General features: G+C 46.8%; 2 protein-coding genes across 5 annotated transcripts in view; one reads left to right on the top strand and one right to left on the bottom strand.

Annotated features, from left to right (window-relative positions):
- IRF7 (interferon regulatory factor 7) overlaps positions 1-7994 on the top strand; it is a 27371-nt gene extending 19377 nt beyond the window's left edge. The window contains exons 12-13 of the mRNA XM_006019218.3: positions 1140-1453; positions 7140-7994. Of these exons, the coding sequence (XP_006019280.1) occupies positions 1140-1289 (150 nt within the window). The 3' untranslated portion in view covers positions 1290-1453; positions 7140-7994. The remainder of the gene's footprint in view (positions 1-1139; positions 1454-7139) is intronic.
- The window catches only part of LOC102382299 (malignant fibrous histiocytoma-amplified sequence 1 homolog), a 23099-nt gene continuing 11077 nt past the window's right edge, over positions 2190-14211 (bottom strand). For 2 of the 4 annotated variants that reach the window (XM_014517777.2, XM_025198546.1), the window contains 7 exons: positions 13597-13787; positions 11794-12275; positions 9326-9483; positions 8131-8290; positions 7166-7236; positions 6277-6383; positions 2190-4660 (listed from right to left, as the gene is read on the bottom strand). In XM_014517777.2, coding sequence (XP_014373263.2) covers positions 4643-4660; positions 6277-6383; positions 7166-7236; positions 8131-8290; positions 9326-9483; positions 11794-12275; positions 13597-13787 — 1187 coding nt within the window. In that variant the 3' untranslated portion in view covers positions 2190-4642. Of the gene's footprint in view, positions 4661-6276; positions 6384-7010; positions 7237-8130; positions 8291-9325; positions 9484-11793; positions 12276-13596; positions 13788-14211 lie in introns of all 4 variants that reach the window. The other 2 variants (XR_003092967.1, XR_003092968.1) reach the window with 2 other exon arrangements.

The following is a 14211-nucleotide window of genomic DNA, read 5'->3' as shown; positions in this document are numbered from 1 at the left end:
TGTCCCCCCTGTCCGTCACCAATTGCTTCTGCCCACTTAGCAGGGGTCCTATTCCTCCCTGGGCCTTCCTTTTACTCCCTATATATCTAAAAAACAATTTTTTGTTATCCTTTACTTGGGATGCCATCCTCAGCTCCGTGGTAGCTTTGGCCCGTCTAACTGCCTCCCTACAAGTGCGAGCAGAGGAGGTATACTCCTCTTTGGTAATCTCTCCCCGTTTCCACTTTCTATATGCTCCCCTTTTAGTTCGCAGGCTGCCCTGGATTTCTCTGGTCAGCCTGGGAAGCCTCCTGGCCCCTTTCCGTCTTTTTCCTCGCATCGGCATTGTCTCCGTATGTGCTGGAAGGATCATTTCCTTAAGGCACAGCCACCCTTCCTGGGCTCCCATCTCTTCAAAACTCCTACTCTGCAGTGCGTCCTTGACTAATCGCCTGAGTTCATTGAAATCAGCTTTCCTAAAGTCTAGCACTTTCACCCTACTAGTTACCTTACCCACTCGACATCTTATGATGAATTCTATTATTTGATACCCAGTAGGACCAGGCAGGGATTAGGTGATGGAAATGGGAGGACACCAGGGCTGCTCCTGCCTCACTCTAGCTGGGGATTGTGGGAGCAGCTGCATGGAGTGCCAGGCTCTGGTGGGAACAGCAGTAGCTGGTGGGTGGGTCCCCACTTCCAGTGCCTGCCCCCAAAGGGGTGCTGGATACTGGTATAAAATAGGAGGACAGAGGAGTCAGTCAGGCAGAGATCGGGTATGGCTTTGCTGTAACTATCAGATACCCTTGAAAAGTCCCACAGTGGACAGGGGCTCTTGCAGTCAGGGTGCATTTGAGGACAACCTGTGCAAAGCTGAGTCCAGCCTGCAGAGGGTTGGTGAAAGGGTTGTCCTCAAACGTATGGTGAAAGACCTGTCCCACTTGCGTTCTCCCAGGTCTTGCTTCCTTCTCTCTGGGAGTTACAGAGTGAGCACATCTGTCACTCTTTGGTACATGGGAACAGAGAGAGGCTCTCAAGGGAATTCTTAAGTAGTTCATCCAAGAGAGAAAATGAGTAAACTGTGACCACTGTGTTCCTTACCTCCCGAGAGTTTGACATCAGTGTTCATATCTTGGGTCGGGGGTTGGGTCTCTTTGCAGCTGGTGCCTAAGTTCTGCGAGAATCTCCATGAGATGGTGCTGAGAGAAGGCACCTCATCCCTGAACAGTGGGAACCTGAGCCTGCAAATGTCCACCTCTTTCAACAGCCTGTATGCCTTCCTCGAGCAATTCAGCATGCAAATCGAGTGAGCCCCCTCTCCTCCTAAAGTGCCTTCTGGGGGGCGAGTAACAGCTGCTCTCATTCCATGCCTGAGCCTCTGCGTGACTGGACTACATTTGAAAATACTCCACCCCACCTCCCTGCTATTGGTGTGGGGCTTTAGGATCCCATCTGGAAACATGGGCTAGATGAGGTGAGGTCCTGTAATAAATGAATGATGCAGTTGAGATCAGTGGGCTCAGCCGCTGTAGAACAGTCATGCATGTGTAACTATGACACATGATTGCTCACTAAGGTCTTGCTTCCTCTTTTCTCATTAAAGGAGCCTGGATCACTTCAGCTCTCTTAATAGAAGAGAGTCAGTCTTATATCTGTTAATTTTTCTAGCCCAGCCTTTAGAAAAATCACATCCTTTGATGACCCAAGTGCATTTAAAAAAAAAAGTGGGGAGGGGTTAGAAATGGGGGGAAGCAGGTCTTCCCAAAACTACATACCAAGAGACCTTGAAATAGTGAATGAAATCTTGACCTTATTGCTTTTAATTGGAGGGAGGGAGAGGCGGGTAGGTTGCTATCTATGGCTATAAAGGTCAGGATTTCAGCTGCCCGTTTTGGCAGTATGTCAAGAATGAAGAGCATATTTTTTTTTATAAAACAGGCCTCCATGTAGCTTTTTAAATTCTCTTTACTGTTTAGGTTGTACAAGTAAATCTTGGTTTTGTTTAGCTTCCTTTTGTTAACACAGGCCTTTGCATTGCACCACAAGGTATGCAGGGCTTTCCTAAGGGATCCTTCTGGGAAGGAGGGGGCCAGCTTGGGCCTCTGTTGGAGGCAACTGATTTTCCAGAAAGGTTGTATATCTGCCTCTTTGAAGCCAGGCCTTTTTGAGGGTTCAAGCTGGCACACAAAACAACTAGCAAACCGGAATAGCTTCTGGGTTTCTGTTCAGTGGTTGAATTAAGGGACCCATATCTGCATGGTCAGAAGCCTCTGGCTTGAGAGCTGTGCTGTCCCTTCCTTTATATTCCTGTACATTCCTTAATGGGCTAGAGGTCTTAGCTCAGCCCCTGAGCTATTGGCCTCAGCCTTCCTCTTGTCTGACTGGGACACCAGAGCTGCTCTTTTCCAGCTGGCTAGGAATGGATCCCATTTCTACACCAACTGCTGCTGTTACCCATCTTGTTCCAGTTAGGAATACAAAAAAGCTCCTGGGGTGGGGAGAGAATCTGATCTGTTTAGAGTCCATGACAAATGGAAAAACAATTAGCCCTAAAGCTTGCAAAGCACCTTGGAAATTGGGCTGCTTGCCTCAAAAGTAGGAAGAAGAGATGGAAAGGGACAGCTACAGGGGAAAGTGGGAGAGGAACAGGTGAGCTGAGCAAGGTTGACAGCAGCTTCTTACCTCATTGGCCACATGCATCAACTCTTCTGGAAAAGCAGCAGCTCTTCTGTCTCTGGGCGGAGGATCTTCTAGGAGCGGGTATTCACGACTCAAATGTTTAATGGGTCGTTTCAGGTTTTTTTGATGATGTCCTATTTCATGACACGATACAGCCATGTGGTCCTTCCAGTCCCTGCAGCCCAGCCAATGCTTTTATTGGGAGATGACTGCTTACCTAAGCTGCAGGTAGTTTTCACCCTGATGGGTTGTAACTCTATTAATAATCTAGAGAGATTTAGTGAGAGAGGCAGCCAGTGACACTCCAGGTCCTCTGAATTTGGCTTGGGAGGTTTGCAATGGCTGTAGGTAACAGATATAAGCAAGTCTAGACCCCACAGTCACTGGTGTCCCTGTTCCAAATATGTTCTACAGCAATTTTTTCTATCTGAACAAAAGGCCCTAGCTATATTGCAGATCCTGCCTCAACTCCATGCATATTAGTGTTAACCTGTCCATACAGGCCACATTGCACAGCCACGTTTGCATCAGTCCAGCACGAGGAGCTCTTCTACTCTGGTGCAGAATTTCTACTCTGGTGCAAAGCAATGTTGTCCTTATTTGCAGAGATGGGAGGTAAAACAGTCTCCCTACTGCAAACATGGTTTAGAAACTCATTTTTTGCACAGAGAGGGGCTGTGGGATTGTCAAATCTCAGTGCAACTACATGGTTGTTGACAACCATCTATACGGACATGAACTGTGCAGCGGAGACTGCTGTATTTTAGTCTGTAGTGGGGACAGGCTGTTAGCTGTCAGCATGAAATGCCAGCATGGTTTGATGTGAAGCAGCAGGGTCTATTTAGCTAAATTCACTTTGTAAGCTATCTAGTTAGAAAGCACCTAAATTACTTGAGCACCTTCAATATCCTAAACAGAGGGAGTTTCTTTTTTGTACCCAATTTGGAGTATGAGTTACACCTCTATTATCCTTCTGTTAAGATCTGGGCCAGGGACTGGAAGAAATACAAGGACACTAAAAGCACCAGCTTTTTTGTGGCGAGGCCATCAGACCCCATGGCTCAGCATCTGCACTACACCATGAGGTGCTAAATCAATATTGTGTTATAAATACAAAGTTTGGTACTGTACTTTTATAAATTTGTTTTAGTTATTGCTTTCTCCCATACACTTGAATAAAAGGCCTTCTTCAACTGGTTCCAACTGACATAGCCCCATGGAGATCAAGGGAGGCTTATATTATCTACGGAAGTGGCCTTTGATGATGTTAATCAGGAAGTGGCTAATAGTCACTGAAGGCCTAGTCCAGATTCTGCATGAGTCTGAGTAGTCTCAGCTGCTAACTGACATCAGAATTGGGTCTCAAGGAAAAAAAAAGACCAGCATCAAGTTGGCAGACCTAGAACTCATGGCTCTCTCTGAGGGGGACAATAGTGAACATCAGGAATCAATTGAAGAAACATGGCCTCAATCCAAAGTCCAGCATAAACCATTTCAAGGGACTCTCTTGGCTTTGGATCCATCATACGATGCTGAAGGCATCACACATTTGACAGCCTGTTGATGATGTCTAATGAGGGAGAATCATTGCAATAGCACACTTGGTGTGCTAGTTTTTGTACATAGTTTTAATTTATACCTGAGGGGTTTTTTCCCCCACCTTGTATCTATTCTGCATAGAGCAAACCTCTCCTGTACATCAGCTGCTGACATGGGGGGGGAATTATTTTAGCATTGCTTTTTCTGCCATATTGACAGCATAGCTAAACATGTGCATTTTTTCCATGCGTTTGTGTAAATAAAATGACATGTCTGTAATCCTGCTATGGGTGGAAAGTGTTTATTGCAAAATCAGCTTTGACATGCACTTTAAACAGGCAGACATCTTGCAGAACAAGGTGCATGAGACATGGTCCCGAATGAACCAAGGGCTTTGACTACAGGGCAGTCTTCTCCCCATGCAGTCTTTCCTTGGCTGGCCCAATTATTCATCCAAGATGTTCTGAAATAAGAAAAAGAGTAAGTAACTGCAGTTTCATCTTCAGTGGCTAAAAAAGCAGACAAGCAGCAGAGCACTGACCTGAATCTTAACAAGCCCCAAAAGTTGAGGGCTATTTGGGTCTGGTAGGTAAGCTGTGGGGTGGGGCTCTGGAGCAGTAAGAGCCACCAACTTGTCAGACCACCAGCCCCACAGCAAGGGTGGAGAAAGGTGCTGCATTGCTTTGTGGTGCCGGCCTCCATTAACTCCCCTGGGCTGTGGTAGCCTCTACCCAGCAGGGTGGTTACCACATGCTGGGAGCACAGCCATCCAAAATACCATTTGTAGAACGCTGTTGCTCCAGGGTTTAGCCACTTCAAAGCGCCACCAGAGGCAACGTTTACATTATGGCAGGCATGCTCCCTCATGTTGATGCAGCTCTACCAATGCAAGTCATTTTTCAGCTGGTGCTGCCATGCCAGTTCCCCCAAGAGGAAGAACCAGGTTCCTGTCAGAGCTGTGTCCACAATCAGGAGCTTTGCTGGCCTAGATGCATCAACTCCAGGGCATGATGCTTTCACACCCCACAACATAGCTATGCCAGCTACTCTGTGACGTAGACAAGACCCAAGTCACAGGCATCTATGTGCAGCAGTAAGTTCTTGGAGCATGATTCCCCTGTAAACACATCACACACACACACACACACACGTGGTTCCCCATGAGGGATGACGACTTCCTGAGAGGGTTTATGAGGAATGGCTTCCAAGGGCACAAACTTATGGGTCTACCATTATTTTTAAAAGCATCTAAAAAAGCCCAGGCTTCAAGGCTTTTTTAGATACATGAAGAGTGAGATTTTCATAACCCACTAGAGAATTTAGGTGCTTAACTCTCCCTTTAATATTTTTTAAACCTAATCAAGATGCTTGCATCTAGGAATAGCACTGAGATACTTATATAGAAGAGTGCCAGAGTATATTCTTTAAATCAGTAAGGATTATATAAATATAGAGAGGCCACAGAGATGTTTGACAGCTGGCACCCCAAATTAAATTCTTCAGCCTGTACTGTGCAGGCCGAGCTAGGCCAATTTAACAGTCCACATGAGGCTTAAAACATGTATTGGGGTGTTTGACCTATAGGCTAAAATGGGCATTTTACAGAACTTGGGCAGGGAAAGGGAGGCCAGGCAGAAAGGGACTTTTCTATTTAATGACCTGACCTAACTCCCATTAAAATCACTGGGAAGACTTAGCCTATCCTTTGTCATCCAAGTGCATCACGAGTGTTAACCCAGTTCAGCGTTCCTGGAAGGCAGAAAAGTGCTATTCACTCCATATTCCAGACGGAGAACTCAGCAGAGACCAAGGCTGAAGTCTTGTAAAGACCATTACAGGCCCTGCTCCCAATAAAGAGTCTGAACACCTCAAGCGATGTAGGTCTCAGCAACTTGCCTCAGGTCAGGCAAGGAATCCAAGTCCTAGACCAGGGCCTTAACTACCAGATCATCATCCATTTCACTGGGGATACACCAGGAGCTGTATCAGGTTGCATTAAGTAGGTACCCAAAGCACAAAAACAACGGAAGCCAAAACCCAAGGAGCAGGGCACCCCACACCAAACTGCAGCCACATTACCTGGCGACTGACGTGGACATTGCTGGGGCCAAAGGTTGTCGTTCCATAGCTCGTGACATAGTAGTGGGCAGCAGGCTGAGCAGGGGGAGCTTCCACGTCACTCAAAACTGAAAGGGAAGACAGAGAGGTATCAGTCTACCCCAGCAGTACATAGGCTGAAAGACCCCCATGGTTACTCTGCCATAGTGGAATCTACTTCCCTACATACATCCCTCACCCACTGCCAGTATGAAGTAGGGGAGGGATGTACTTGGCCAATATACGAAGCCACTCAGGATGGGGGCAGAATGGCAGCTGGCATGAGTTGTCAGCACTCTCTTCACCTGGATGGAGCAATGACTGTTGACCCCAGCTGTGCATCTGTCCCCAAAGCATATCAGCGATTAAGCAGGGACACAGTTAAGCCAAGTGGGGCCCAGTGTTGATACCTAAAAACAGAGAATGGCTGCAAAAGATTCTTAGGAAAATTTGTGCTTTGTTAGAAACAAACACTAGAAACAAGGAACCTGTTTATTAGGGTTGAGCTAGAGGGCACCACATCACCCACCCCTTTCTGCCTTCATATGCATGCTTATCTGTACCAGGTGAGATTAATCTGAGTTGGGACAGAAGTGGGTAAGAATTCAGATGTCCCAGCTCTGACATCCTAGTTTGGATATGCTTATCAGCATTATTTGCCCCCAACTGAGATCAGCAGTGTCACAGTCTCTGCCCCGAAAAATCTCAAACCCCACCTGGATCTGACTTTGCCTTAGCATCCCTGATGAACAGATGAGGCAATGCAGCACTGAGATGAGTGAATGATGTGCCCAGGGGCATGCAGGAGGTCATTCATTTGTTCATTCTCTCTCCTTCTCTGGCAGGATGCTGCAGCCAGCTGGCATCTTACCTTTGGGTAAAAGCAGCTCTGTCCGAAACTGATGGCTACATGTTCCACAAGTTTTAATGTCCTCCTTGGTCCTTTAAAGACAGACGAAAGACTACAGTAGACAAAACCTCACAACACACCTTTCCAGCCCTGAAAAGTCTACTCAATATGGAATCAAAGTTTTTTTTTGCCAGATTGTGCTTTCTGAAGTATTACAGAGAAAACCTATAAGAGCAAACATTACCAATGTGCTGGCACTAGGGCGTCTAACAGGATTCATTCCCAGCCCTGCCATAGACCTCCCGAATGACCTCTGCCAAATCACTTAACACAAAGGTTGCATACCTGTAAGCCAAGTGTTTGACATGAGCCTCTGCATGTTCCCTCTTATCATATCAAAATATGAGCTGGTGGTAGTACAGAAGAGGGAATGTACCAAAGCCACCTAAAGAAGGCCCACCATTTACAGACCCATATTTAAGGTGCTGTTTTTCAAAGGGCTACCTTCTATTCCCAGCAAAGTCACCCCTGATTTTCACAAATCCCAACGATGAGCCATAGCTGGGTACCTGAGCAAAATGTGTAGCTTTTCAGAAGTACTCAGAGCTCCCCAGTGAAGCCAATAAGCCTATAGAGGGGCTTGAGGAGTTTCTAGAAAGGGAAGGCTAACACCTAATGTTAGGCATCAAAACCTGGGCAACATGATCTGAGAGGGGTGAAGGCCAACATCCTTCATCTGTAAAGTTGGCTATGATCTGCCTCAAAATGGAGCAAGGGCTTTCACCTTTATAACTTGTCTTGGGATACTCAGGTGACAACACGTATCATCAAACTGAATATTTATAACCAGTTTCACCTGCTGTTTTTAAAAAACAGACCATTGCCTTTTGCCATGTGAAGATGCTCAGAGACCTCTTGGATCCCAACATCCACTTCGCAAGGAAGACAGGGTTACCAAAAATTATCAAGTTACAGAGTGTACGTACACTGTGGACTTGCCATCCAGGTCCGGCCAAACAAACTCTGCAGGACACACCGCAGTGCGACAAGGTGTTTTCAAGCATATATGGAGCCCAGGCCACTCATCCGAGAGCTTCCGGATGATGGAGACGATCGCCATGACTAAGTCCCATGTAATCCGGAATTCTTTGGGGATGAACAAAGAGGGAAAGAACCAGCTGCTGGTGACCATCTCAGTAACCCAGCTGGGGCTGACCAAGACTAAGAATTGGAATCACTTGACTGCAGCTTGATCATGCAGGATTATAGGCAAACAGTTATGCCAACTGGGTTTAGGCCCAACATCCTTGAGAAGCAAGAAATGAATTGGGTAAAGCAAAAAGTTTTCAAAGCCTACGTTGTGCCTCTTTCTTATTTGTTATTTCTTGTAGTGTGGATGAACCTAAGAGCCTCAGCTGTGGACTAAGGGTAGGTCTACACTGCTCTTCAAGGAAGGCTGCTCTCAAGCACACACTGCCTACCCACTCCCTTCCAGGAGCTGTTCCTCCCTCTCCCCACCAGATGCACTCTTGTATGCCAAACACAAAACTTGCGAACCACCATGGAGTGCTTCAGAATTGGCTTCACTGCCACTCCAAGGCACTTTCCAGGTTAGGTGTATGCGAGCAGATGTCTGTGCACAGCTCAGTGCTGGGGACAGTGTGTGGATATATTCTACAGTACTCTATGGTGTCCCTATGCCAGGCTTGTTGAGAGTTCCTAAAATATTTTCTCACTGAAATTTTGACCCATCTTAGCCAGTTCTATGATGGACTCTGTCCGAGTCCACAGTTTTTTCATTAAAAAAATCTGTTGGGACCCCAATTTCATTAAGATCTATTGAGTGTGAACCTTTCAGCTGAAAGTCTGATTAATTAGATCTTCTCCCAGATTACAGAGTTGCTTCAACAGCCCAAGCCAGCCTTGGGGAAGCAGACTGTTCCCTGTGTTGTGGGGACCTCCATTGGGTCTTCAGCACGTGTAGCACCACCCATCCTTGGTTAACTCTAGGGACAGGACATAGGGGTTGTGCTACAGATGTACTGCTCGTGCACTGAAGTCCTCCAGTATCCAAACACACTGACTTGTTTCCTAAGTTGATCAGCAGCAGATGGAAACTCCTCCCTCCTTTCCAGGAAACATGCTCAACAGAGAAGTCAGTAATAAGGCTTCTAGTCTTACCTATCCTTTCTGCCGGCTTTCTGCAGCGGAGTTCAATATAACTGTATCCCTTCTGGTTGTTCTCTTTGATCAACAAAGGCTTGCCACTGCACACAAGCAGGCACATCATCTTTGCGACCCAGTGGGCGGAATAGAAGGAGCAAGCTTTCACCATGAGTCTGCAGTGGAAATGCAGAGACATTAGTCTGTAGATGGTGACCCTGCCACATACTGCCCTCCCCTCATCTTTGGTATCATGAAGCCATTTTAAATTCTACAAATTGCCAATCCTGCTTAGGACAAAAGCACAGGGGAAAAAATTAAGGGTCTTTCATATTAAAAGTATAAGCTCTTATCAAGTAAGCTCAAGGGCAGAGTCCCATGGCCAACAACTGTAGCAAACTCATGTAGGGCTGACCTAGCATGGGTTATGGACACAGCTGGTGTATTTGTCTGTCATATTATTCTATCTCCAAGAAGAGCCAGCAATCATAAGTCTCTTTCTGAAGTTAAGAGCTGTCCCCCTGCATTGACCAGCCTGTGTGCTTAGTACAAGTTAAGCAGCCAACCGTCTCAGGGACAAACCCCAATATTACTACTATAAATTCACACATGCACCTTAAGGTCTCTCTCCCTCCTCCTCTCATGCATTTGAGGCAACACCACTCACCTGAAAGCTAAGGAGACAAGATGTGCCTGTTTGTTATAAATCTGTGTCATGCACACAGATAGTCTTTAGAATGGATCATTTCTGCCACTGATTTATTGGAATGGGGAAGGAAATGCATTGGGGCTCCCAGATGAGGAGGGGCTGGCTTCCCCCAACAGCAAGCCCTCTAATACTCTAAAAGCAAATGAATGTTTATCAGCCCATCAGACATCCCTCAGAGTACCAAGCCATCCCATATCCTGACTGGATGGGTGAAGCTTACAATGGGAAGACTCCAGCTCCAAGACACCCCTGACAAGAGGAGCCTCATTTTACAATGGGATGTATCTTTTTGTCCACAAAGGTTTGGAGATAAGCAATCTTTCAGAGGACAAACTCGACTGCGGTGCAGGAGCTCAGCATTTCCCTGCATTGTTGACTCCACAGCCTTCAGCACTAGCCTCTGTAGTAAGCAGGCACTAGGCAGATGGCCAAGCTTCTGGATTTGTTGTTTCACTGTGCTAAATGTGCAAATCACAGCCATCAGGATCAAGAGGATGGCTCCTGTGAGAACCAGGTTCTCCAAGGGACATCACTCAGTCAATGACAACCCTTTGTGAAAGGCAATAAGTTTACTAGTAGGTTTACCAGAGTTTGTCCCATCTTTCAGGTTTCTTCTTGCATCCTACTTTCCTCTATTGCACTTGATTTTTCTTAAAAAGACATTTAAGTGCAGGCTCAGCCTCTGAGGATACCCAAGTCCTCTAACCACAGATCAGGTAGAGGCAAGGAAGCATCCCAACGTCACCCCACTGAGTCTCAAACCCAGCCCTGACTGGAAGGGTGCACCTCCTTTGGTTGCAAGGGGAGTCCAGCCTTCAACCCATAGCACTCTGTGATCATCTGCTAGTACTTGTGCCTGCTCTTAAAGCACTAGCCATGGAGGTGGGATTTATGATGGGCACATCTACAAATTGGGAATTGGCCAAAACTTCTGATGTAGGTAAATTGAGGGCAGGTGTTGTGGGGAGGGGAGATAGGGGGGAATTCATGTGAAAAAAGGTAATAGCTGCTACCTACATGGACTGGATATGGGTCAACATGCTAGAAGCGAAGGGCTCCTAACCTTGCTTCTGCCTCTAAGGATTTAATGTGCTTATTGCACTTCATCCCATACTACTTCCCTATCGTTGCTTTTTTCTTTGCTCTCCTGAGCATTAATAGCCAGCTTAGCAGAACTAGGAAGATGGGAGACCTGTGCTCCAGAAAACCAGGATCCCATGACAGAACTCCCCATACTGGCCAAAGGCATTGCATAGATTCAGGAAAAAACAAGGCCATCATGAGGTCCCCAAAACAAGCAACAATTTACCTACACGGTGATGAACAGAAATCATAGCAACTGACTCTCTGAGCTACTGAACTGATCACATTCCCCATTACTGATCACCTGTGTTACAATAGCACCTACACCCCACAGCCGAGACACACCAGCATGCTCAGTAGGTAGAGTTCCTGCTACAAACCAACCCCAAATAGACAACAGACATTTTACAGACAGAAAACAGAGGCACCCAGAGATTAAACAATTTATCTAGGGTTGCCCAGAGTTCATGGCACAGTTGGGAAGTGAACCCCAATCTCTCAAGTGCCGGTCTAGTGTTAACTCCAAGAGCAACCTTCCTTTCGGTTATGGTGAATGGCTTTTGCTTTTAGTCATGCTAATTCAGTCTTTACTCCCAGACAGTCAAGAAGGCATGACCATAGCCCTGAGAGACTTGCACTTCAGGATAGGCAGACAGGCCACGGCACATGTCCATCATGAAGAGCCACTCCTTACCTTTGGAAAAAGCTCTCTGGGACTTCAGGTGAGAAGTAGGCCCGTAGGTGGAGATCTTCTGCATGATCTCCTCCCCACACCTCAGAAACGTCCTTGCTGTGGTTGAGATACATAGGAAACAAGTAACAGGCCTCACTGTGGCCCTGTGTCACTTCCCACGGCTTCCCAGGCACAAACTCCCTGGCTGCTGGGTTGAGCTTCTCGGTGTTCCTCACCTCCAGGCAGATCTCAAAGTGCTCCAGGAGGCTGAACAGCTTCCCTTTCTGGGACTTGCGCCCCATCATCTCCTCAAAGACATCCTCCATCCCTTCCAAGGGGAGCTGGTGCTTGACTAAGGCACGCATGGCCTGCTGGCACAGCATAGCCTTTGACTTGAATGTCCATACCCAGTTGGATTGGTCCCTGATGGTTGCGTGTTCCCCCACCAGTGTGTCCACCGAGATGCTCTCTAGCTGCTGCACAAGGTGATACCTAACAAGGATCTGGACGGGAAAGAAATTAATTCCTTGGTGCTTGAGCCATCACAGCAGCTGCCACTTGCGCATAATTGCCTCTTCCATAATTCTATGCACCCCCCACCCCATCCCTGTGGATTCATTCATAATTGGGTGAGGTTTGGAAACAAATCTCCACCACCCCCATGAGGCAGGTGAAAGCACTCTCATCCCACTTCTACACATGGGAACCTGAGGGACAGAACAGACAGCAACTTGCTCAAGCTCAAACCAGGTGTCTGTGGAGAAGTAAGGAATTGAATCCATCTCTCCCCAAGTCTCAGACCAGAAACCTGTACGCTGGGCCATCCTTTCCTCCTGGCATCCTCCTCCCCACAACTACCTCCATCCCAGCTGACACCCAGCTTCTCCCAGGAAACAGAGCCATATCTACCAAGCCTGCACTAGTAAGATGGAAACAAGGGCTTGACCAAGGTTGGACTGAGGTTGTACAAAGGATATTAAAAGAAAGTTGAGAGGGGATCCTAGCCCTAGGAATTCATTTAAGCCTATGATATATATAGGTCCATTTATCAGATGGCTCCAAGAAGCTGTAGATGGCTGTCCAGACAGATCAGTAGTGGCTGAAAGCTATCCATATCTCCTGGCTGTATGAAGAGACATTGGCACACTCAGTCTAATTCCTAGTAGACTGGTGTCCACCTCACAATGCTTAGAGCAGGAGACTGAAATTTAATTCCCGGCTGTGACACTGGTTACAGCACATACCTGGAAAAGTCATTTTGCTTCTGCTTTTCCTGTCCATAAAATGGGAATAGTACTGACCTCTCCCACCTGACCCTCATACTTTGCAAACAGTCCTTTATGCACTTTGAGACAGCCTGCTTACATGCTGCATAAGTGCAAGATTTCCGAGGCAAGCCTCTGAGGTAAATTGAGACGCATCTATGCTGCAGTCACCGAAGGTCAGAGTTCACCGTACACCCAAGATAGATCTCAACTTCTTGGCAGTGTAGCCCACAGCACTACAGAACTCAGCACAGGCTGAAAACACACCCAAAAAGATGAGTAAATACTTAAGTGGGTTTTTGCAGCCCATGCCAAGCTCCACATACTACAGGTGGTACCCAAACTAGCTAGTTTAAAGCTAGTGCTTTAATAGCAGCAGTGGCTGCAATGTTGACATACTGACAAGATGTATCCCAAGAGTTAAATTATTATCCTCAAGGTTTCTTCACTCCATAAGGACCTTGTGTGTTTTACTGTATGCCACTGTCCATGCACAAGGCCAGTTCTCAGAGTAACAGCCTGGCATGGAGGGAGAGTCCCATTGATCCCCACTGCTCACCTTGAACATGGTTATCAGAAAGGCTGGCCGGAGGAAGACCATGCTTTCCATCTGCTTGACTTCCTCATACCATATGATCAGTCCAATGTGGTGGAGGTACCTCAGGACGTCTTGGAGAAGTTCTCTGCCAAGGCCGGTCAGGTTCTCTCTCTGGGCAAGTTCACTGAGTAAGAGATTGAGGTCCATCATGCCTTGAGGGGGAAAAAAGGGGTACATGGAAACTTAGAACAGCATTTCAAACAGCTCCCAAATGCCAGCAAGCAACAGCTGGTCATCTCTTGAGCCTTAAAAAGGCTATCCTATATCACTACTAATTGTATTCTGCACTTTGGCAAAACCTGCTCCAGGACAAGAGCTACTCTTGGGGGAACTGAACATAGGAAGCCTGAAGTGCAGAGTGGTTTGCTCTGTGTCCCTATTACCTTGCCAAGAAATTGGTAGGTAGGTAGGACTGGGCATGTGGAAGCAGGTGGGGTGCACGTGCCATCACTTTTAAACACTTACTGAAGCACAGACCTTCAAATAATGAATCTAGCTCTGCAGTCCACATTCACATAAGCAGGTGCATTTTTATGAAAAGCATTTGCAAGATCAAGTCCTACATACTGGGTTGTG

The sequence above is a fragment of the Alligator sinensis genome, unplaced genomic scaffold, assembly GCF_000455745.1.
Source record: "Alligator sinensis unplaced genomic scaffold, ASM45574v1 scaffold907_1, whole genome shotgun sequence".
Classification (NCBI taxonomy): domain Eukaryota; kingdom Metazoa; phylum Chordata; order Crocodylia; family Alligatoridae; genus Alligator; species Alligator sinensis.
The sequence above is the reverse complement of the archived record's forward strand: the minus strand, read 5'-3'. Positions and strand labels throughout refer to the sequence as shown.